General features: G+C 46.2%; 1 protein-coding gene and 1 pseudogene across 1 annotated transcript in view; both read left to right on the forward strand.

Annotated features, from left to right (window-relative positions):
* Positions 1 to 39: 39 nt before the first annotated feature.
* Positions 40 to 24,960, forward strand: part of Atxn10 (ataxin 10) — a 142,857-nt gene continuing 117,936 nt past the window's right edge. Inside the window, exons 1-2 of the mRNA XM_046429403.2 lie at positions 40 to 352; positions 24,764 to 24,955. Coding sequence (XP_046285359.1) covers positions 237 to 352; positions 24,764 to 24,955 — 308 coding nt within the window. The 5' untranslated portion in view covers positions 40 to 236. The remainder of the gene's footprint in view (positions 353 to 24,763; positions 24,956 to 24,960) is intronic.
* On the forward strand, positions 431 to 20,378 carry LOC131423625 (thioredoxin reductase 3-like; annotated as a pseudogene).

The raw sequence follows: 24,960 nt of genomic DNA on the forward strand, positions 1-24,960 counted from the left end.
ACTTCCGCCGCCCCCTCCCCGGCCTGCTCGGCGGCTCTGCGCGGCTGGGTGGCGGCTCCCGGGCTCCGGCGCTGCGTGCGGTCCCGCGCTCCTGCTGCCGCTCGGCCTCGGCCTCGCCTCCTGCCGCCTCGGCCCCTCGGCCCTCGCCGCTCCTCCTCCTCCTCGCTGCCCCTCGCCGCCCCTCGCCACCCCTCAGCGCCGCTCCTCAGCGCCGCTCGGCCGCGCAGCGAGGCAAGATGGCGGCGCCCAGGCCTCCGCCCTCCCGGCTCTCGGGCGTCATGGTGCCGGCGCCCATCCAGGACCTGGAGGCCCTTCGCGCGCTCACGGCGCTCTTCAAGGAGCAGCGCAACCGGTAACGGCCGCCGGGCGCCGGGGCCGGGCGGCGAGGCGCGGGGCAGCGCGAGGCCTGCGGGGGGGGCGCTGCCCCGTGTGCCTGCAGCCTGCCCAGCGGGACTCTGCCCCTGCCCTCCGCCTGCAGCTCTGCCCTGCGGGACTCTGCCCCTGCCTGCATCCCTGCTCTCCGCTTGCATCCCTGCCCTCCGCCTGCAGCCTGCCCAGCGGGACTCTGCCCCTGCCCTCTGCCTGCATCCCTGCCCTCGGTCTGCAGCCCTGCCCCTTGTGCCTGCTTCTGCCCCTTGTGCCTGCACCCCTACCCCTTGTGCCTGCCCCTGCCCCTTGTGCAAGCCCCTACCCTCTGCCTGTAGCCCGTGCCCTGGGTGCGTGCAGCCCTGTTCTGTGTGCCTGCCCCTGCCTTATGCCTGCCATGCCCTGCGTGCCTGCAGCCCTGCCCTGTGGGACTCTGCCCCTTGCCCTGCATGCCTGCAGTCCGCCCCTATGGGGGCTGTCCCTGTTCTGCAGGCCTGTTTTCCTGGCCTACTGCCCCGTCTTGTGGATTCTGTTTAGAGCGCTTGACCTGGAGGCTACTGGAGCTGCACATTCTGAGGCCTTTTTATATGGGTCCCATTGGGTCGCACTGCCCTGGAGCAGTGTTGTGTGGTGTGCAGAGCACTGGCTGGGAATGGCTGGCCCAGTTGGTGAGAAGACCAGGTGTCCAGGAGTCGATCAAGCCTGGGTCTGATTCTTAGCCTAACCAGTTGGACTATTGAGCACTTTCTTGAAACCTTACTTAGATTCCTGACCTAAAAACAGGAATATGATGCATAACTGCATTGCTGGGTGGTACAGAGGGACAGGTGAAGTAAAGCATGTGGAAATATAAAGTACCTGAAGCCCTCAGTTCCTATTTGATTTGCTTCTCTTCCCTGGGCCTCAGTGCCTCTTTGGTTTAAAGGGAATAATATTGGACAGTATCTCCCTATGGGCTTGTCATGAGGACTAAATGAAATAATGCATATTACCTCCTCAGGATGTGCTTGGTACAAAGATATTGTATTAGTGGGAAAATGCAAAGTCCTTGTTTTCTCCTGTAGGAAGCCAAAACAACAAGCAACCCTGGGGGTTTGGGCAAAGAGAAAACACAGGGGAAAGGAGCATCTAGTTTTGGATTGGTCTAGAGGGTGATAAGAAGTGCCCCTCTCTTTGAACTAGATACCTGGTCTGAGCAGTTCTGGTACCCCCTGTCAGTAGAAAGAGTGGAGCTGCTGGAAGGTGCAGAAAGCTCAGGGCAGTGCTCCTTGGGTTTTTAGGGGAGATGTTTGTCTTCATTGGCAGGGGTAGGAGTGACACCTTCATATGATATTATTGGGAGACACGTTGGTTGATTTGAAGCTTAGCGTTATCTATACCAAGCTGGATCCATAACCCAATCATCACCCATTTGTTGAGTGCCTACCATGAGCCAGGTTCTTTGCTGGAGTCTGGTTACAGAGACGAATGTGGCATGATTCCTTTTGTCAAGTATGTTAGGGAATTGCTATGTAAGCATGTCAGAAGGGAGATCTGTGTAGGAACAGGTGCTGCACAGAGGGAGCCCATGGATATTTGGGATTGATGGGTAAGCCAGTATTACTGCAGCTGTTGGGTTACAACGCATGAAGAGGACTTGTTGGAAAAATAAGTATTTGCAAAGGGACCATATACTGGTTTCAAAGTGCTGCAGAGAGGATTAAATGAAACATCATGGGTTAGGTCTGGTCCATTGAAACCTCATTTTCCTTTTAATAGCCTGCTGGAGAAAATCTAAGGCTCTGAGTCTGTTTACAAGGCCCTCTTGACTTGGTCTGTTGTATCACTGAAGGTTTTTATCAAGGGACTGGCATGATAACATCTGGGTATTAGAAAGACTTTCTGGCTGTGACTGTATGGAATAAGAGAGGATGAAGCTAGAGTAGGGGGGGCTTTAAGAAGCTATTGCAGAAGCACAAGTAAAAAAAGTACCCAAAGATAGGACACATTGTAGGGCTGGATAGGTAAAAGATTGAGAAATACTTATAAAATTAAATGAACACAACTCAGGGACCATTTGGATTGTTGGGCGAGAAGGAGTAAATGAGGGTATTACTCAGACTTGGTTCAGTTTCTTCTGGGGCAGCCTCCTTGTTGCAGGCAAAGTTTGGGGACTAGGAAAGGTGAACTGATTGGCAGGTCCTGGGATGGAGAGAGACAACTGTGGTGGTGCAGAGAGCTCTTGATGATGGTCTGTAAGGACAGGCTTCTGGTCTTGTGCCTGCCACTGTGTCTCTTTGTTTTCATGCAAATCATTGTGGTCTATAGGGTTTGTCTCCGAGAGGATCCCTCTAGCCCTGACACACTGTCAGGGATCCTTGAGGGATGTTTGTCTTTATTGGCAGGGTCACCTTGGATAGGCCTAGTGCTGTTGTATAGCATGGAATGGGAATGCAAATGGTCCAAAGTGTCAGGAGCTGGATGAGACATAAAGGGAAGCAGAATGAGTCCTAAAATAGCAGATAGGAAATAGACAAATTGAAAACAAGAATAAGGAAAGTAACTTACTTTTCCTTGGTGGAAAAGTAAGTTACTTCCTCCTGAAGTCCTTGATGTTAAAAAAACGAGCTTCCGTCTGATGTCAGTGGTAGAAACCCTGCAGTGGGAAGAGCAGTGGCCTTGGAGCCATGTAGATCTGAACAGGAATCCTGGCTTCTTGGTCTCTGAAGACGTCTTGGCAGGGATCTTGGAACTACATAGACCTGAACAGGAATCCTGGCTCCATCTCTGCAGACATTTAGGCAGTGGCTTTGGAGCCATGTAGACCTGAACAGGAATCCTGGCTCGGTCTCTGTAGACGCCTGGGCGAGGGCCTTGGAACCATGTAGACCTGAACAGAAATTCTGGCTTGGTTTCTGCAGACTTCTTGTTTTTCATCTTGAAAACGGGAGGATGGTAACCACTTTGCAGAAGTATTGTGAGGATCCATGATGTTATTTGTATAGCACTGTGGTTCATGCAAAGGCCCTGCTGTTAAGAAAGGACTGGTCTGGCCAGTGCAGTGGCTCGGGAGGCTGAGGCAGGAGGATCACGAGTTCAAAGCCAGTCTCAGGAAAAGCGAGGTGGTAACCAACTCAGTGAGACCCTGTCTCTAAAAAAAATACAAAGTAGGGCTGGGGGTGTGCCTCAGTGGTCAAGTATCCCGAAGTTCAATCCCTTGTACCCCACAAAAAACCAAAGGACTGGTCTGAAATGAATGGGAGCGTAATCGTGTTTCACCTCCTGCTTTATTGCAAACAACTGAAGCTATTTTAGGATAGTGATAATTTAAAGTTTTGTTTTTAATTGTGGTGCTGGTACAACCCCTGATAATTCTAATTTGAGGTTTCCAGAGAAAGAGCTTCTGGAATTTCATTATACAATTTTTAGCAACCCTCAAGAAAAAGGAGATTCTCATATCCCATTACATGTCCACACAACCCTTGACTCAAGTCTGTCAGGTTTTTCTCTCATGTGAGCTGAACATAGTGACTTGTTTCTAAAGAGCAGATCATGGAAGGAGTGATAGTGTGTGATCTTACCTTTTTCTTTGCTCTCTCTTGGATCATGCATCCTGACAAGCCCGCTGCCAGGCTTCTGCATGCATCTGCAGAGTGCTGTGGAGAGGAACGGGCCTGCTGCTGAGGGCCATTGAAGAGCTATGTGGAAGTGGGTCCTCTCAGAACAGCCAGACTTTTAGCTGTATATGCAACCTCCAGATCCTGAGCCACTTTCAGAGTTCTTTCTTCTTTTCTGTGGTTATGATTTTTTTCTCTGGTGCTGGGGTCATTGAACCCACGACTTCTTGGATGCCAGGCAAGTGCTCTACCAATGAGCCATTTCGCTAGTCCCTGTATCAGATTTCTGATTGTCCTAGTTGTATGTGTAAGATCATAAATGTTTCTTCTTTAAATAGCTGAATTCAGGGGATGCTTTGCTGTATGGTAGTGAATCATTAATACAGTCTAAATTCATGCATCAGACATTTTGTAGCCCTCTTCTTGAATAATTAACCACTAAAATTTGCTGAATAATTGCTTATGGCCACAAAATGTAGATATTAAGATTGCCCTCAGCTAATTTTTCTCTTTGGAGGATAATTTTTTTTTCTCTCATCTATTTTACATTTGTTTTATACCTCTGGTTGAATATGGATATCTGCATATTTCACATTTGCTTAACAAGTGATTTTTTTTTGTGTGTGCTGTGCCGTGAATCATTGCAAATCATGTTAAATCCTTCCTGGAACAAACTAAGATATAAAAATTAAAAATTCTCTGGGGCTGTGTTTGAGGCTCAGTGGCAGAGTGCTTGCTTCGTACATGTGAGGCACTGGGTTTGATCCCCAGCGCTACGAAAAAAAATGAATAATAAAATAAACAAAATAAAGATATTGTGTTCATGTATAACTAAAAACTTTTAAAAAATTTAAAAATTCTGGTTTTGGTCTTTTGGAGGTTTTATTTTCCAGCTCTTGTTACCTTTGTGATGTGTCCTAGAGACACACTGGTGCTGTTTGTTAAGAGGCCGCCAGTCACGTAGGACTTTTTAAATTCAAATTGATCTGCAATAATCAGAGTTAGGCATACAGTGGCCACATGTGACGAGGTGCCTTCCTGGGCAGTGCAGGTGTGGAGTGCACTGTCACCTACTGCTCTGAAATTTGTAGGCAAGGATTGTCTCTGGGCTCTTGAATGTTCATAAAATAAATGTAACATTTGATAACTGTTTTCTATAAATTCTCATATTTGAATGATACCTTATTGCTCCAGGGATTGAACTCAGGGGCACTCAACCACTCAGCCACATCTCCAGTCCTATTTTGTATATTATTTAGAGACAGGGTCTCCCTGAGTTGCTTAGCACCTCATTTTTGCTGAGACTGGCTTTGAATTTGTGATTCTCCTGCCTCAGCCTCCTGAGCTGCTGGGATTACAGGTGTGCACCATTGTGCTGAGCTTCATTTGATTATCTCGAATAAAGTGAGCACCTCCCCTTCATCTGCCCTGTTGTATGAGGGTAGCAGAGGCTTAACAAGGTGTCACGGAGTGCTGGTTTGCATGGCTCAAGCATTGTGCTTGCTTAGCCTTTTCTCTTACTCAGGTAGAAACCCCTGCCCTCCCCCATTTGTCAGTTTGTCTTACTTGACTTTTTAAAATGTATTTAGTTAAAATTGTTTTTCTGTTTGCCTCAACTTGGGCATCCTGTTAAAGGTGCTTGATGCTTCTGAACCCCTTCACTTTTGTCCCCGGCCAGCATAGGCGGTTAATTGTTTGGTCACGCAGGGAAATTCTCAGGGAGTTACAAAATAAAACACACAATTTTACCTGTAAACCAAGCTCCGGGACCTAGGACGGCTCCTCGTGCTCTCTGCCTCAAGCTCCCCAGGGGGGAAGCGAGGGTCTACAGGAGAGGCTAGCAAGAGAGAGCAAGCATGCTTGGGAGTGGGCTTTTATAGGGGAAATCTAAAGTCTGGGGAAAATCCTGTCCTATGAAGGTCAAGGGGGGCAGTGTTGCAAGATCAGGTAAGGTGATTGGGTCCCTGGGGTAGTGGAGAGACATGCCTCTACATGGACACTGTCCTTGAACTCAAGAAGGGCGGGGAAGTCCTGCTGCATTTTCTGCCACTGGACACCTCAAGACACCCAGCCGGGGAGTGACTCAGTCACGTGCCAGGTTGTTCTCCCACACTTCACCTTATTAGCTCTGTTTTTACAGAACTTACAGCACTTACTGTGTTTTAACTTACTCCTTCTAGAATGGAAGACAGGTGAGGGCAGAGATGTTTGGCTTTGTTTTTTTTTTTATTTATCCTGTTTGGTTATTGCTTCTTAAATTTGATGACTTTAATTGGTTTGGGAAATTGTTAGCCAGTACTTCTTCAGATGTTGTTTCTCTCCGTTCTCTCCTTTGCTTCTGGAATTCCACTTATACATTGCCGCAGTCTGGCTGGGCACAATCAGGAGCCACTTGTCAAAAGAAACTAACTTTATTTTTAGAACCACACACGCCAAACAAAACAGCCTCTCAGGAAAAACCCTCAGAGCCTCAACTGCCACCACCAGCTTCCCACAAGCCTCTCTCTCCCCCACCAGCTTCTCTCCACCTCCCACAATCCTCCTGCTCTTGAGGCCGATTGGCTGGGTCATGTGGGCGGAGCCAAAAAAGTCCCCCAATGAGCAGCTCCGTGGTCTGAAAGGGCAGGGAAACAGTCCAATGAGCATCACCGCAGAGGAGCCAATCAGCTAGATGTTTCTGGGGCCGAGGAGCCAATCAGCTAGATGTTGCTGGGGCCGCTGTGAGCCAATCATCAGCTGGCAGCTGGAAGTTTGCTGGGGCCCCTTCGGCTGTGGCTCTCAATAATACATGTTAAACTTTCCACTATGTTCTGTATGTCTCATAGGCATTTTCTCTGTATGTCTGTACGCGCTCGCGTCTCTCTCTCTCCCTCTCCCCCCCCCATATATTTTTTAAACTTCAAGCTTCTTTTTGAAAATTTCCTACTAACCTGCCTTCTAGTTTTCTAATCCTCTTTTCTGCTGCATCTAATCTAGCATCTATTGTGTTTTTAGACTCAGGAACTGTATTTTGGAGTTATTGTATTATATAATTTGATTTTTTTCTAAACAGATTGCTATTCTCTGTTGAAATCCATCTCATTATCTATCTTCTTGAACGTATTATACTTATTTTAAAGCATGTACCTTATAACTTTTTTAAAAAATATTTTTTAGTTATAGATGGATATGATATATTTATTTGTTTATTTTTATGTGGTGCTGAGAATCGAACCCAGTGTCTCACATGTGCGAGGCAAGCGCTCTGCCACTGAGCCACAACCCCAGCCCATTCTTGTAACTTTCTGTTATCAGTTTCTTTCTTTGTGTGTGTGGTGTGTCTGTCTGAAGATATTTGGTTGTGTCTTTTTTATTGAATGCTGAATATTTTGATTAGGAAAATTGAGACCATTTCCTGGCATCTTCCCTTTGCAGAATATTTGCAAACTGAAAACCAGAACTTGATTCCTCTCAACAAGTGGTGGTAGACCAAGTAGATAACATTCAACTGGAATAAATTGAACCTTGACACACACTTCACACCATTCCCAAGAAATATGTAAACACAGATTATAGATCTAAACATAAAAGCTCAATTTATATGTAGGAGGAAATAGAGTACCTTTGTGTCTTTGAATGTAGGCAAGGACATAGGTTAACACCGTATAGGAAAATACGACTTTATCAAAATTAAGAACTCATCAGAAGACACCATTAAGATAGAAAGGCAGGCTGGGACTGTGGCTCAGTGGTAGAGCACTTGCAAGCATACGTGAGGCATTGAGTTCAGTCCTCAGCACTGCATAAAAATAAATAAAAGTATTTTGTCCATCTACAACTAAAAAATACATCTTAAAAAAAAGATGGAGCTGGGGGTGTGGTAGTGTGAGCTGTGGAAAACATGTTGCCCTTGGGGCAGAGGATAGGACTGGGTAGGAGAGTTTTGGGGCTAAGGAGCATCAAAGACAAACTGAGGAGCACTTGCTTTGGAAAGTTCACCCATCACATAGAGCCAAGAAGGAGGCTGAGGGACTCCTCTGGAGGCAGACTTCTGATGGTTTATGGTGCCAGTAAACCAGCATGCGCCAAGCAGCACTGAGTGCCAGGCAAGCACTGAATCAATGACCCATTCTAGGGGCTACTGCGACTAGTGAAGTGTCCCACCTTCTTGAGGTTAGCAGGGTAATGGAGAAACTAATCAAAATAAACATGGGCTTGCTAAGATGCTGAGTCTGGCCTAAATCTTGTGATTCTCCTGCCTCAGCCTCCTGAGTAGCTGGGATTATAGGCGTGGCCACCACATGTGGCAAAAGAGTGGAACACAAAGGAAAAATCAGTGCTTGCTGAAAGCCAAGATAACCCGAAGACACAGTGCCCGGTTAAAGAACTCTTTTCTTCTTTTGGAGTTGACTATAACATCTTGGAAATTAATCACAATGATGACAGGACCTGTATTGAAGAAATACTGGCAGAAATCACTAATCAGAAAACTGTGCCCAATAATTTTGTGAATAAAGTGCATGTGGGGGGATGTGACAGCTTTCCAGGCACATTATGTTATTACAATTACAGAAGCTCCTTCAGGAATGCCCAACAAATGATTATGATCCCATTGTTATTGGCGGTGGTTCTGGTGGCCTCCTATGTGCGAAGGAAGCTGCCATTTTGGGAAGGAAAGTGATGGTATTAGACTGTGGTCTCATGGCTTAGGGCACATCCTGGGGCCTTGGTGGTTGTGTTCCTAATGTTGGATGTATTCCTAAGAAATTGATGCATCAAATTGCCCTCCTTGGACGGGCCTTGGAAGACTCAAGGAAATTTGGCTGGATGTGTAATCAACAAATGAAACACAACTGGGAAACCATGACTGAAGTGATTCAGAACCACATGGGCTTTTTGTTGGAGCTACAGGTTGTCTTTGAGGGAAAAAGGTGTGGCCTATCCTATGTCGATGCCTATGGAGAATTTGTGGGCCATCATAAAATCAAGGCAACCAACAAAAAAGAACAGGGAATTTATTTTTATGCTTCAAAATTTGTCATAGCAATGGGTGAAGGCCACTGGACTTAGGAATCCAAAACATTAGTTGTGGGTGCTTCTTAGGTTGCCTTGGAATATGCAGGATTTCTTGCTGGCCTTGGTTTAGATGTTATAGTTATGGTATGTTCAATCCTCCTTTGTGGCTTTGATCAAGAAATGGCAGAGAAAGTGGGTTCCTACATGGAGAAATATGGCATTAAGTTCTTAAGACAATTTGTATCTGTGATGGTTCAACAGTAGGAGAAAGGGTCACCTTGAAAGCTGAAAGTATTGGTTAAATCCACTGAAAGACCAGAAACTGTTAAGAAGTTTATAACTCAGTTTTGCTGTCATTGGTTGTGACTCCTATACAAGGAAATTAGTCCTGGAGAAGATTGGTGTCAAAATCAATGAGAAGAATGGCAAAATACCAGTAAATGATATGGAACAGACCAATATGCCCCATATCTATGCCATTGGTGATGTTTTGGAGGCAAACCAGAATTGACTCCTGTTGCTATTTAGGCAGGCAAGCTGCTAGCTCGAAGACTTTTTTGGGCCTCTTTAGAAAAATGTGATTATATTAGTGTTCCAACTACAGTATTCACACCTCTGCAATATGGTTGCTGTGAATTTCTGAAGAAAAAGCTATTGAAGTGTATAAAAAAGAGAATCTAGAAGTGTACCATACTTTGTTCTGGCCTCTTGAATGGACTATAAGTGGCAGGGACAATAATACTTGCAAAGATAATCTGCAACAAATTTGACAGTGATTGAATGACAGCATTTCATATTCCTGGACCCAGTGCTGATGAGATTATCCAAGGATTTGCAGCTGTGATGAAATGTGGACTCACAAAACAGCTGCTGGATGACCCATTGGAATTCACCCCACATGTGGGGAGGTCCTCACAACTTTGGAAATCACAGTCACCAGGACGGGACATCATTCAGAAGGGCAGCTTAGGGTGGCCCTCCTGCTATGAAGTTCTCCTTGTCGTGTTGTCATTTCAATGACAGTAATGCTCTGTGCCCATGATGCCCACTCTGTTGCTGGAGGACCAGTTCAGGGCTCTTCACGGCACAGAGATGAGAAGGTAGACAGGGAGATGGGACAGCAGCAGAGGCCTGCTGGTCATCTCAGCTGACAAGAGTGGCTGTTGGGTTGCTTCCTTGACACCCTGGCTCGGAACCCCCTGGTGAGGTGAGCCAAGGCCGACCCTCTCATGCATCAGACTTGACCTTCCCTCCAGCACGCCTTTGAATAGCAAAGCTGACCTAAGCTGACTTTTCCAGTTGCTACTATTTTGATCTCTGCTGTTGCTTCTATGAAGAAAGTTTTTTCAATTGTGAAACTGGCTAGGAAAAAACTATTTTCCAGTATGGTTATAGAACGTACATGTGCTCTGGGGTGGGTGGCATCTGGGAGGTGCATTTGAGTAACTGGCTATAGAGGACTGGGGACATTAGTAGAAATCTCTCCACCATGTAGGTGTCAGTCAACTGTCCTTTTAGGTGTATTTTAACCTGCTGTCAAAACTGAACTCAGGCCTCACCCTTGTGTGCATTTCCTGGTGACAATAACCTGAAGTTATTTTCCTCTTATTAGTATCTCTAGACTGGTGTAATATCTCATGTAAGAGAAAAATACTTGAATTTTTTCTTGTTGATTTTTAAAAAATATATATATTTTTTAGTTGTAAAGATATTGTGTAGACACAATACCTTTATTTAATTTTTTTTTTTTTAATGTGGAGCTGAGGATTGAACCCAGTGTCTTCCACATTCATGGCGAACACTCTACCACTGAGCTACAACCCTAGCCCTTTTGTTGATTTTTTAAGAGTAATATTAAAAGAAGTTTTCAGTATTAAAAAAAAAAAAAAAGCCACAGACTGAAAGTATTTGCAGTACAAATATTTGACAAAGGACTTTTTAAAGTATGTATAAAGCATTCCCATGACTCTAATAAAAAGATGACCCAATTAAAAATTGGACCAAAAGACTGCTTTACGAAAAAGATAAGTAAATGCCAATAGACATGATGATTAGGTGCTCAGCATCAGTAGTCATTAGGGAAATAATTAAAACCAAAAGAGATTACCACTTCACATTGTCAAAAAACCCAACAAAACAAGTAAACAAAAAACCACAGGTATTGGTGAGAAGGTGTAGAAATTAGAACACTTCATACATTGCTGGTGTGAATTGTCTAATGGTTCAATCACTATGGAAAGCAGCTTAGTGGTTCTCAAAACTACACCTAGACTATGACCGAGAAATTCCACTCTTGGTATATATCCAAAGGAAATAAGAAAGGACAGATATTGTATGATTTCACTTATATGAATATCCTAGAATAGATTGGAACTCACCAGGCTTTGTGGGGAGGGGGAATGGAGAGTTATTACTTAATGGTTACAGAGTTTCATGTTTGTTATTAAAAATTTTTGGAAATAGATGGTTGTATAACAGTGTGGATGTAATTAAAGCCACTGAATTGTAGACTTTAGAAGGATCAAAGTGGCAAATTTTATGTTTTGTATCTATGTATTTTACCATAATTTAAAAATGAAAAATGAATAGTATAATACTGAAGCGTGTGGATTTTGTTGTGGTAGCGTGTATCCACTGAAATCCAAATGACTTGCATTGCCGCAGTCTGAAGACAGTGTGTAGACCTGAACTCACAGATTGCTGCTAGGAATGTACAGTGTACAATGCTGTGGAAAATATGTTGGCGGTTTTTTATGATGTTAAATGCATACCCACTGTGGCCCTAAGTATTTTTCCAAGAGAACACCAAAACATTTTTTGTTTAATTTTGTTCACAAGTTGCCCATAGCAACTTTATTTTTTTTAATATTATGTTTTATTTGTAGATGGACACAATACCTTTATTTTATTTATTTTTATGTGGTGCTGAGGATCGAACCCAGGGCCTCACACGTGCTAGGCGAGCGTTCTACCACTGAGCCACAACCCCAGCCCTGCAACTTTATTGGTAGAGCCAGATATTGGAAACAGCTCAAACATGCTTCATTGCCTTAACTCCTGGGTAGTAAATGAGTGAATCTCTGGCTGACAGTTGTGGGGGAGCCTCAGGAGCACGCTGAATGAGAGAGCCTGGCAGGCCGGGCAGTGATTAACTGGAAGGGGAGAGGGAACATTCCAGGTGCAGGAAGTGTGTGCTGTCTGATGAGGGTTAGGTGTCTGGTATGTGCTTAAACTGTGTCGTTTAATATCTGTGCATTTTACTGTACGTATGTTACACCCCAATTTTCTGCATGTAAATCATGACCTTCTCTGCCCCCCCCCCCCCCCCCGCCCCCAACTCATTTGAATGTGGCTGAAGGACTTTGAGGAAACATCACTGGCCTTTTCTGCTCACTGTTGAGAATTATTACTGGTAAGATGTTTTTTAGTTTTCGTTTTTGTGGTGCTGGGGATTGAACCCAGGACCTTACACACTGGGCAAGTGTTCTACCACAGAGCTACATCCCCAGCCCTAAAATGATATTTTTAAATTGTAAAATTTGCTGTGAGGAGAGGGGTTGGCTGCTGTGTTTGCTGCCTCATTGGTACCCTGGCACTTGGCAAGTTTTGCTTCACTCGTGTTTGTCTCTGTCTGAGATAGTGCTGTGTGTCCAGAGCGGAGGAGAGCGGCCGGTGGATGAGGGAATTGCCCGAGATCAAATCTTTGAAAAATAGAAGTAGCCTTGGCATCTAGCAACACTAAAGTCATTTTAAGCTATAAGAATTTCCCATTAAACAAGGGAATACCTGAAAATAGCTTAACATTCTGACTTAAGCCCAGAACTTGGGTCTCGTGTTCATGGCTGTGCGTGAGGAAGTGACGGGAAGACAAAAGCTGTGCTTGTTATTCCTGAGGAAGAAGGAGACTGGGGACTTTTCATTAGCTTTCATCCTGGTGGTGGTGTTGGTTCATTTTAACCTTGGCAGGTCAGAACTACAGATGTGTGATGACGTCAGTGCCTTCGTGGATGTGGATGGGACTGTTAAGTACCTTTGCTTCCCCTGTAGGACTCACAGCTGTTAGATTTTGAACTGATCTCTCAGTCTACAAGCATCACTCACTTAAACTTCACTCGTGTGCGAACACATTGCCCTGTAAGGGAGCAGCTTAAAGCCACAAGCATTTATTATTTCACTCTCTGAGTGAGGTCAGGAATCCAAGAGCTGCGTACTGGGTGGGTCTGGCTCAGTGTCTCTCATGAGGTTGCTGTCAAGCTGTTGACCGGGTCTGTGTCTTCTGGGGGCCTGACTGGTGCCTAGGTATCAGCTTCAAACTCATGTGTGGCTTTTGGCAGGTAGCTTCAGTGCCTTGCCACACGAACCCCTTCCTAGGACTGTGTCTGACTTGACTGCTGGCTTGTCCAGTGAGTGTTCCAAGGGGGTGTTCTTGAGAGGGGGCGCTGGAGGCTTTCCGGCTGATCTGGGAGAGGTATGTCCCTACCAGGCCTGTTCACAGGTCTGGAGGGCCCTATGTTCACTGAGGCTGTTTCGATCCCTGGGGCTGGAAGGCTGGCTGCTACCTCTGCATTGCAGGCTCCAGCCCCTTCCTCCCCCTATCCAGAGCAGTTTTCTCTCAGTCCACTAAGGTGCCTGTTTCATTTACAGCACTTACATAAATGATATTGGCTGTTTTATGCTGTGTACTCTGCAGTTTGCATTTTTATATAATATTTTTGATGCTATCAGTTCATAGCTAGAGAGGTAGACCATTAATTTCAAATATTGTGAAGTACACAGTAGTCTACTCTTATCTGGTGATCTGCATGTATTAAATGAAAAATTTCAGGAAAAAAATAATTCAAAATTTTAGTATATTATTTATTATAGTATACTGTTATGATTGTTCTATTTTATTATTATTAATCTCTTACTGTGGCTAATTTATAAATTAAATATTATTATAGGCATGTAACAACATGGCATACAAAGGGTTTGGTACTCAACTGTGATTTTAGGCATCTACCAGCCGTCTTGGAACATGTCTTGTGGATGAGGACAGAGCACATACTGTCATAAGAAAATACTGTTGTCTGCCCTTTTCCCCATGGATGGAAATTTGGGTTGTCTTGAATTTTGGGTAATTGAAACAACCTTGAAGAAATCATCTTTGTCTATTTCCTTGTATCTGTGAGTCTTTGTTTTTTCCCCCCAGAGATCTGAGACCAGGAGGTGGTGTGAGTAATGTATGCAGGCGATGCCGCTGTTGGGGTGTTGGAGGGGGCAGCCTGGACATGGAGGAGACAAAGCCAAGGGGAGGGTGCCTGTTGAGCTGTGACTGCTGTGCGTAGTGGGCTCGGCGGCACTGTGGCCCCTAGGAACTGCGCAGAGTGCTCCTCCCTGTTGGGCCTCTGCAGCCCTTTGCCCCCCACCCCCACCCCCAATCGGCCCAGGGTCGTGAGCTGGCTGGCCAGGGCTGGGGCAGGGCTCTGTGAGTGTGTGTGGTAGTCTACTCTTCTGCTCAGACCTCTGTCCTGAGACTGTCACTCTTCCCCTGACTCTTCAAGGTCGGGACCTAGGAAGGAGTCCTGTTGGAGCAGGCTGCATGCCACTGCTACAATCTGTCCCCAGGCGAGGCAGCACTAGGTGACAGTCATTTCTGCCTCTGCCTTCCAGCCCAGACTTCCCTGCTCAGCCAGCAGTGTGTCTGGCTGTGCCTCCAAGGGGCCTGAGCCCTCGGTCTCCTTTCTCTCATCAGTCCAGGGTGCTGCTGTTGCCTGTTGCCAGTTACCACTAGGCACTGAGGTACTGAGAGACATCCCAATGAAGCCAGGTTCCAGGTCTTACCCCTTCATGTCCCCATCTTACAGGAGCAAACCATGGCTGATGACCCCTGCAGCAGTGACTCTTCTTTGTCTGCTGGTTGGGGATCCAAAGTGATCGCTCAGTAGGTGGTGTAATGGCACACAAACCCTTTGTGCTCTGCTAAGAACCACAGCCAAGTAATATGATGCATGGCATTTTTGGTTGAAAGGTGACGCCAGCTAGCCATTGAGATGATATGATTATGTTAAGATTTGCATTCTTATGGATATTGGACTCCTGCTGTCCACCTCGGCCTGCTACGGGACTCCTGGAGAGTTCCCATTGGTTGGGGAAGTGCGGTAGGCGGGAATTCCGGAGGAGGAACTTCCTCTTGGGAGCCGGGAGAACACGGTGTGCGTGGATCAGCAATCTTCCCGGGCGCCTACGGGGTATTCGCGGCAGTTTCAAAAAAAATAAAGTTTGTTCCTGCTTGAGTGGCTCGTGATTTTGTGCCCAGCCAGACTGCGGCAGTGCTCCTTGGCAGAGGTGTTCTCTGGCTCAGGGATTTAGTCCAGCACAGCCTAGACTTGGAGATTACATGCAGATTCTGTAAGGAGTTGCTGGCCGTGGGGTGGGGGACAGGGGAGCCAGTTTTCCTTCTTGCCGGTTTTTCTCTTTGAACCTTTGCTGGCTCAATCTTTTGAGTGAGAGATTTGTTTTGCTTCTTCCTTTTTGGGCTCATTACTCCCTCTGGAATGGCTTTACATGTCCTTATACCTATTCTCAGGGACCTTGGACTAAAATCAGGTCTTTTACTGGTAATTTGTGCCATGGTAATGTTGGAGCTATTGTGTGTTTGGTTCCTGAGCTGAGCACCTTGGACCAGCCCCATCTGTGAAGCTCACTGGGCTTCCTTCTAACATTGGGGGACGCAGCTTTCCATGCAGTCTGTGTGGAGCTGAAGTGATGGCAGCTCTTCATTCTTTAGATGCAGGGAATGCTGTCTTAGAGCTGAGTTTCCCATTGTGGCTCAGATCTCCAGAAGGTAACAGGGGAGCTTTGAAGCTGTCACCCTGCAGAGTTGAACTGCACACTGCCTCTGCTGGTTGTGAAGATGTTGGCTGTTTGTCTCCAGTCATAGCCGAGTGTTTTCATTCGGTGTCTAGCGAATGGAGAGATTGACCTTGTTTCTGAGATGGGCCATACGTTCGTTGATAATTTGAAAAAAGTAGACTTGCTGTGTTGTTTGGCATGGAGGTTGGATGGTCTGCTGGGAGCTACCCTGCCCCACTGTTGTTGCACACTGCAGTAGTCCCCTGCAGTAGTCCTCCTCCACTTGACAGCACCTTTCTTGAGGGCAGGAACCTTTGTCTTTGTGGTATCTCAGAGCAGGGTGCCTGGACCCTTTGAGGTGCTCAGTAAATGCTGACCCTGTTAGCTCCAGTGAGTAGATCCCTGCCTGGTGTTGACAGATATTAGTCAATAATGAAAGCTATTAATTCAGTTTACTATGTTATTCATTTGTTTAATTCCCCCCACATATGGAATCTGCCAAGTTCTGTGCTTTGAAGTTAATATAGTAAAATGAACTGTTTTCAGCTTGCTTTCAAGTACTAACAGAATAGCTGAAATGCTGTTATTTATTTATTGGTACTGGGGATGGAATCCAGGTGTGCTTTACTACTGAGCCACATCTCTAGCCCTTTTTATTTTTTATTTTGAGACAGAGTCTTGCTAAGTTGCTTAGGACCTCTCTGAGTTACTAGCCTCAAACGAGTAATCCTCTTGCCTTAGGCTTCCGAGTTGGTGGGCTTACAGGTGTGCACCACCATGCCTGGCTGTAATTTTTAAATTTATGGCTGTCTTATGTCTTCTTCATCCTTTTCCTCTCATACACACTCCTGATTTTCTCTCAAGATTTAATTACCATCCTATTTGGTGGTGGAATCCTTTCCCATCCCCTGATTACCTCCACCTGTACTCCCTCTGTCTTCTACTCTCCTTCCAAGAGCTTCACACAGAGAATTATAAGCACATAATTACCCACCGGTTCCCCTAGACTGAGCAATCCAGGGGTAGGATTCTTATTTGTTTCTGTATTTTTAGTACCCCCTCTTACATCTAGTACATAATGAACATTTAATAGTATTTTAAAATATTTATTAATTTTTTTTAGTTGTAGTTGGACACAATATCTTTATTTTCATTTATTTTTTTAATGTGGTGCTGAGGATCGAACCCAGGGCCTCGCACTTGCTGGGCAAGCGCTCTACCGCTGAGCCCCAGCCCCAGCCCCAGCCCCAGCCCATTTAATAGTATTTTTATTGTTCCCTCCCTCCCTTCTGCTGGGGATTGCACTTGGGGCCCCGTGCATGCTCGTCAAGCACTTCACCAGGGAGCTACATCCCCAGCTGTTTTTTTTTTTTTTTTTTTAAATTTTATTTTTAGTTGTCAATGGACCTTTATTTTATTTATTAATTTGAATGTGATGCTGAGGAAGGAACCCAGTGTCTTACACATGCTAGGGAAGTGCTCTACCACTGAGCTACAACCCCAGTCCCCCAGACTTTTTTTTATTATTATTTTTTTGAACATTTACTTTTCTTGAGTCATTTAAATAAAAAATAAGAGCATAGGAAAAAGACTAGTTAAGAAAGGACAGGAAATATCAACTATGACAGATGACTTTGATTTCAAGGGATAGAAAATGACTTGGTATTCTTAGTTGCTTATGTAAATATGTTGACTAACCCTCATAAAAGTCAGCATACCACAGAGGTAAAAAATAAACCTGTCCATCTGTGTGTACACACAGGCACAAGTATTTTCCCAAACATTACTGAGCCTGTGGCCAGCAAGTCTGTGACACACCAAAAGAACAAAACAAAAACCCACAGGAGTCCTGAGCTGAGCTAAGGGTACCATGTGGCATTTGAGTCAATCATGATTCAGCTCTGCTTTGTTGGGAGAGAACGTCAATTAAGTTACTCTATAAAAAGAACTCTCAGAGTGTGATGGCAGTCTCCCTTATTTTTACCTATGCCATGAGCTGGAACACCACACGGAACTGTTTGGTAAGGTGTTCTGACTCAGTTTCAAAATACAGAAGTGGTCAGCATGAGCCACCTTACATTCAGTTATCCTAAGTGGTCGAAGGAGGCAGGGAAGAGTTTGAGCCAAAAAATCAAAATACATAAGGGTAGACTTGACAGCAGACCCTGAGGAGTTCCGGCCCTTCCATTCTTCCAGGCGTCTGTGGGGGTCACTGAGTTCCAGGGCTTCTCACTGGCCAGGACACTCGAGAGCACACCCTGGGACTGCACCAGGCGAGCCAGGTTCTCCAGTGGCCACCTGCCTGGATGACTTACAGTTCAACGATGGTTTGTGAGTGAGGCGGCCCTTGTGGCAAGGAGTTTCCACATGTGGTGCTCAGAGTGTGCCTGCACAGGGACGCCCTTACTGCCAGTTATGGTGCCAAAAGAAATGGCGGGGTCTGCAGTGCATTTGGGAAGTCTTACTAACAAAGATGGCAGTTCTTACAGATTGACCTGTGGATTTGAGGCCATTCAGAATAAAATCTCAGTAAACATTTCCTAGAAACTTACAAGTCATTTTTCTAATTTACACAGGAAACCCTAGGTTTCTCATTCCCTTAAGACTTCTCGAATGAATCCTCGATGATGTGGCTCTGGAGTTCTTCCCCTAGCCCTCAGCAGAGTACCGTGTCCCCCTAGACCCCTGCAGAGGCTCTCATCTTGCTTTTCCCCTTCCTGCTCTGAAGGAAGTGTGGTTGCGTCAGACATCAGTGTGGCTCCCAGAGGCTCTGGAGAGCAGGAGGCGATTCCTCTTTGTCGAGCACCTGCTGTTGGGCTTGAAGTGTTCTAAGTGTGGCTTCACTGCTGCTGTCAGGTCTCTCTCCCCTTACACCCCTCAAGCTTGCATGTGCCTTCATACTGCCGATTGAGTCACCTGTGCAGTTGAGACCTGCAGGTCCTCGTGTATCCGCTCGGCTTTATGGCCGAGGTTCTGTGTAGGTGGTTTTAGCATTTGCATAGAGCGCCTTTCAGTACCTGCCCCCTCTTTCCGGGTGCGCCCCTTTGCTGAGCTTGACCTGCCCCCGCCCCCCCCCACACATTGTGGCACCTCACATGGACTCTGCTCTGCATCCAGCAGTCCTGGTCCTCACTTGCTCTGGTGACCCACTCATCCTAGGACTCCTGCTTCCCCAGCCCACAACTTGGTTATCCTACTTCCTGTCACTGTGCCTTTTGTTCTTCCTTCTCCTTCTTACTGTCCACATTCCCTTATAATCCAGCTTAGACCCTGGGTTAGTAATAAAAGCCTTTCCTGTTTGCACCCCGCTCCCTGCCGCCTCTGTACTTCGTTTCTCTCTCCTGCTGAGACTCCAGCCCTGGCTGAATGCTGTGCTGGCACCGGAAGAACTGTGCAGGGCTGGAGAGCAGCGTGCCCAGGCCTCCTCAGCTCCACTGCACAACCAGACTGGCTGGTCTAAATTTTTTTTTAATATTTAATTTTTAGCTATAGGTGGACGCAATATATTTATTTTATTTTTACGTGGTGCTGAGGAATGAACCCAATGCCTTAGGCATGCTAGGTGAGCGCTCTACCTCTGAGCCACAACCCCAGCCCCTTACTTCATTTTTAATTAAAACTTATCATTTCTGATTGACACATGATGACTGACCTCACACGGGATGCGATGTGGTGTTTATTTGAGTGTGTGTGAGACGTGCAGTGATGAAGTTGGGCTTACTGACATGGCCGTCACCCCACCTTCCCTCTCATCTTCTGTGGTGAGACATTTCAGATGTGTTCATGTTGGAACACAGAGTGCATTATTTTTGACTATAGTCACCCTGTTGTGCAGTGGACCTCAAACCTGCTCCCCTGTCTCTCCGAGATTTGTGCCCTTTGGTCAACAGCAGCTCATCCCTATCTTCTCCACACCCCAGTGTCTGGTCACTGTCCCCTTCCCTGAGTTCAGCTTTGCCAGTCCTGTTAGCGTGGGATCAGGCAGTGGTTATCTTCCTGTGTCTGGCTTAGTTCACTTAGCAGCACATGCTCAGGTTCATCGTGTGGTTGAGATGACAGGTTTCCCTCACTTTTAAAGCTGACGATGTGCCAGGTGTCTGTGTCCCCTGTTGGTCCCTCCGTCCATCAGTGGGCACGTGGCTGCTTGCCTGCCTTGGTTGTTGTGGACAGTGCTGCAGTGAACACGGGGGTGCCAGTGCACAAGTGGAGCCCTGGAGCACAAGGCAGTTGCTGTCGTTACTTTTTGAGGAGCCTCTGTAGCCCTTCCACATGGCCGAGCTGTCTTTCCTTCCCACTCACCGAGCTCCCTTTTCTCTGCAACCCCTCATGAGCACCTCAAATTTAACATTCCCCACACCAAACTCCTGATCCTTTCATCCCCCAAATATCTCCTGGTTGTCTTTTCATTTCTTGTTCCCTAAACATCAAATACATCTTTGCATTTGTCATTCAAGCCACGGTTTTGGAATCACCTTTGCCTACCCTTTCTCATATACCCCTCATAACATTTATCATCAAATTGTGTTGGCTGTGTCTTGAGAATCTGGCCTCCGCTACCACATCTGCTGCTCAGTGTCCTGCTGTCTTCCTGTTCAGCTTTTGTGCTCAGTGCTTCAGAGAGCAGCCAGAGGGGTCCTTGGAACACACGCCAGGTGTTGCACCCGTTGGCCCAGAGCCTCCGTGACCTCACATCAGGTGAGCCACTGTCCTGCCAGTGCCTGTGTGCTGTGGCCTCTTCCTGAGCCCTTGTTGCTTGGTGCTTTACTGGCAGATGTGCCTTTCCCCCACCAGGCTCTTCTCCGATGAAGGTGGGTGGGTGACTCCCTTGCCTTCTCTGTTGTGTGCTCAGATGGCACCTGTGAAGTTGGAGTCTCTCTGCCTGAGATATGATGACATTCTCAGCCTGTATTCTTCAGAGTGTGATGGTTTTGCCTTCTGTGTGCTCGTGGCCACTCTCAGAGCTACCTCTGGGTCTGTGTGAGCTCCCACAGTGCCCTGGTGGAGTAGGCCTCCCTCCTGTGTGCCCTGCTGCCAGCGCACACTTCTGTTCTGGTGTCGCTTTGGTCCAGGGGCTCAGGCCTGCCTCTGTGTCCTCTTGACCTTTCCTAGCTTCTCTCATTTAAAGCGCTGCATCAGAGCTTCCGTTTGCTCTCATGAGAAGTGGATTTAAGATGTGGTGAGCACAATGGGAGGGGGAAGCATGTGATTTTGGGGTCAGGAGAGGACTGGTGTGTTTGGAACCTATTCAAACGGGTTTCCAGACTGTGGCCAGATCTGGCCCACAACCTGTTTTATTGTGGCCCATGAGTTAAGAATGGTTTCTACATTTTTAAGTGGTAGGGGAAAAATAAAATTTCATGACACATGAAAATTATATGAACTTTAAATTTTGGCACCCACAGGAGTTTTATTAGAGCCCAGCCATGCTCGTTGGTTAGGTGTTGCTGTGGCTGCTTTGGGCCTTAAGGGCAGGACGAAGAAATTGTGGCTGAGGCCTTCTGGCCAGCAAAGCCTAAAATACTTACTGTGGAGGTCCTTTACAGGAAAAATTTGCGACCCCGCACAGCAGATTGGCCTGGGCTGTCAGGGACAGCCTCAAAGCCCTGTGCTGACGAGGAAGGAGAGGTGGGAGGAGGGCTGGGGTTCTCCATGCTTGCCCTTGGCTGTTTGTGGCAGGAGATGGAAATGTTTTTATTTTCTGCTTTTGATCAATCTAGCCTGGTGAAATCAGCAAGCAACGTTTATGGTTTTAAATAACAACCAGATAGTGTTATTTTAATCTCTGAACTTGTGTGCGTTTGAATCATTTTTCTCAGTGACAGTGGTTAAACTAGTTTTAACCACATATGCCAGCTTTTACTGAACTAGAAGGTATTAGAATAAATCTTTTAACAAGTGCAAGCGACTAGTCTTGCAGCGTTACAATGACCTGCACTTAGCTTAAAAACCTAAAACCTGCAGATAAAACCTGCAGATCTGTTCAAACTTGAAGGAAATGAAATTCTACCTTTTGTGTAATTGAAAGGATTTTTTTTTTTGCTCTGTAATGTAACATTTCATTTCTTCGCTATCTTCAGGGTGTGCATTCCTATCTAACAGGAATGTCTAAGGGTTGAATTTTAATTGTTCTCCCAAGTACTTTCTGTCTTCTGTGACTAAAAGCTAAGCTTTTTAAAGTCTTTGTGAATATTTTTGTTTGGTTAAAGCAGAAACGAGGATTTTTAAAAAAAATTTTTAATAGTTGTAGACGGACAGCATGCCTTTATTTAATTAATTAATTTTTTAATGTAGTGCTGAGGATCAAACCCAGTGCCTCACACATGCTAGGCAAGCGCTCTGCCACTGAGCCCCAGCCCCAGCCTGAGTGTTGTTTTTAATCAATAACATTTGCTCTATGGGAGCGGCTGACCTTTCCCAGCTGTCCTTGGTCAACCATGTGTCCAGCTGTTCTGCCCTGGGCTGAGCATGGGCTTTGCGGAGTGCCTCGGGGTTTGTATCTGCAGTGCCACACGGTTCCTTCAAGGCTGTGGAGGTGAATAATACTGGTGGAGTTCAGTGCTGTCCTTAAGTAGGACTTTGTCCTCATCTGGTGGAGTTGTCTTTGTTAGGTTGTGTAAAATACAGTGAGTAGAATCTGGAGCTCTTCGTTCACAGCCTCTAGAGGAAAGGTTTTTTTTCCCCCTCCTACCTTTTACAGAGGGAAACAGGCATCTAAGATGTTCTCTGCCCTCAAGAAATGAAAAATACAGTTAATAAGGTTGTGACCCCTCCATTTAAGCTTATCCATCACAGTACTTACTGGGGAGGAGAAATTTGATGACATCTACATGTATCCACATCTTAAAACGCAGCCAGTTTTCAAGGTTCTATTTTGAACCTGGGCCCTTGGTTCTAGGCAAGTGCTCCACCTGAGTTGTATCCAGCGACATGTGGACGATCTCTCAGAGGGAAGGGAAGAGTGGTCTTGAGGACTCCTCAGATGCTGCCTCAGAGGACTCAGTTCACGCCTCGCACCAGGCCTGGTACCTGCCACTCTGCTTCTGCCAGGTCTCCTCACTGTTTAAACCTGACTTGAACAAACTCCGTCAGTAGAGGCCAGTTTTGGCCCCCAGAGACTCAGTGGTGACATCTCCAGCCTTTTTTACTTTGAGACAGGGTCTCACTAAGTTGCTTAGGGCCTTACTAAGTTATTGAGGCTGGCCTCAAAATTGCAATCCTCCTGCCTCAGGCTCCCAAGCCACTGGGATTACAGGTGTGTGCCACCATGCCTGGTCCCTTTTTCAAATTTTATTTTGACACAGGATCCTGCTGAGTTGCCCAAGCTGGCCTTGAACTTGTGGTCCTCCTGCCTCAGCCTACCGAGTTGCTGGGATCATAAGTGTGTGACCCTGCACCTGGCTCAAAAAGTGTTTTGTTTTTTTTTTTTTTTAAGGAGATGCAGGATTCTCTCAGGCAGAGAATTGGTATGACCTGCACTTAGAGAGAATGGGCTGGACTGGGGGAGGTTCAAGTGAATGACTTATGTGTTTCTAGTTATTGACTTTTTTAGGTACCAGGGATTGAATGCAGTGATGATTAACGACTGAGCCACATCTCATCCCTTTCTATTTTTTGTTTTGAGACAGGCTCTTGCTAAGTTGCTTAGGGATCTCACTAAGTTGCTGAGGCTGGCTTCAAACTTGAGACTCTCCTGCCTCAGCCTCCTGAGTTGCTGGGATTACAGGCATGTGCCACTGCATCTGGCTCCAATTTTTAATTGATTATACTCTGCTCTGCCTCTTTCTGAGAACAAATTTGAGATGTCTTAAAAAATAAAAAGCATTACAAAAAGATAAGGGAGGGGCTGGGGATGTAGTTCAGGGGTAGATCACTTGCTTAGAGTGTGGGAGGCCCTGGGTTCCATCCCCAGCTCTGTGGGGAAGGGCTCTGGGGGAGGTAAAGGCCAGACAGAAAAAGTAAGGATTCTCATTGTTGAAGTGGGACATAGATTTGAACCCAGACTTATCAAAGGCCCAGGGAGAGTCAGCTGACTTCTGTAGCCTGTTAAGACAAATGCCGCATGTGGTGTCCAAGAATTCTTAGGGCTTAAGCTCACAGTGAGGTGCTACTCCTGGCCCTGGAAAGGAAGGGGGCATCTGTAGAGTGCCCTCTGTGGCCAGAACCACACAGCGCCCCTAGTTCAGAGTTGCTGTGTGGCTTCCTCATGGTCTGGCTTAGCACAAGGAAGGATGTGGGGTCAGTCCTGTGAGGCAACAGTGAGAACAAGGAGGATGTGTTTGAGGTCACTAGCAGAGTCTCTTCAGTTGTCCAGCGTGGCAGTTTTTCTTACATTAAAACAGGTTGCTGTTCTTTTATGTGAGTTATAGAATGTGGAAATTGGCTTGCATTTAGGTGCCAAATTGAACACAAAAAATTCTTAGCTTTAGTGCTCTGGAATGAGAGCCAGTGCAGGCAATGCTCTGGAGCCAAGTGCCCAGAGTGGCACCACAAAGCCCCCTCTCTCCCTGAGTGGGAGAGCTGGCGCATGTTGTCCCCCCTTGCCCCATCTGGTCAAGCGTAGAAAAGTGACGTGTGTATGTTGCTGGCTTCCCTTATACCTGGGGGGTGAGTCATTCTCATCATTAACTCAGGTGCACGTTGGGTGATGGCAGATGTGTAAGTACTGACAGTCATCTGCACTGAATCTAGGCTGTCGTGTAGGGTGGAAATTCAGCATTCTTCTAATTGTAGCTCTGCCATCACTCCCCCTTTCTGCCTATAAAATGGAGTATTGGCCTGAGAAGTTACTTCAAGAATGAGGGGAGCCTGCACACTGTAGGCGCCGTCTGTGTAGTCTTGACTTGTGTTGTGACTACAGGGCTGGGGCAGGCAGGTCCAGCTTAACTCCCCATGAAGGCGTGAAGCAGTTTTCTGACCAGATGTTTGGAAGTCAATCTTTTTTTCACGTTTGTAATAATTTTATCCTCTTCCAGAGAAACAGCACCCAGGACCATCTTCCAAAGAGTGTTGGACATCTTAAAGAAGTCTTCTCATGCTGTGGAGCTGGCCTGCAGGGACCCATCCCAGGTGGAGCATCTGGCTTCCAGTCTGCAGCTGATAACTGAGTGCTTCAGGTGTCTCCGGAACGCTTGTGTGGAGTGTGCTGCGAACCAGAATGCAATCAGGTGGC

Source organism: Marmota monax, unplaced genomic scaffold, assembly GCF_021218885.2.
Source record: "Marmota monax isolate L192 unplaced genomic scaffold, Marmota_monax_Labrador192_F-V1.1 WCK01_AAM20220418_F8-fsc00051, whole genome shotgun sequence".
Taxonomy (NCBI): Eukaryota; Metazoa; Chordata; class Mammalia; order Rodentia; family Sciuridae; genus Marmota; species Marmota monax.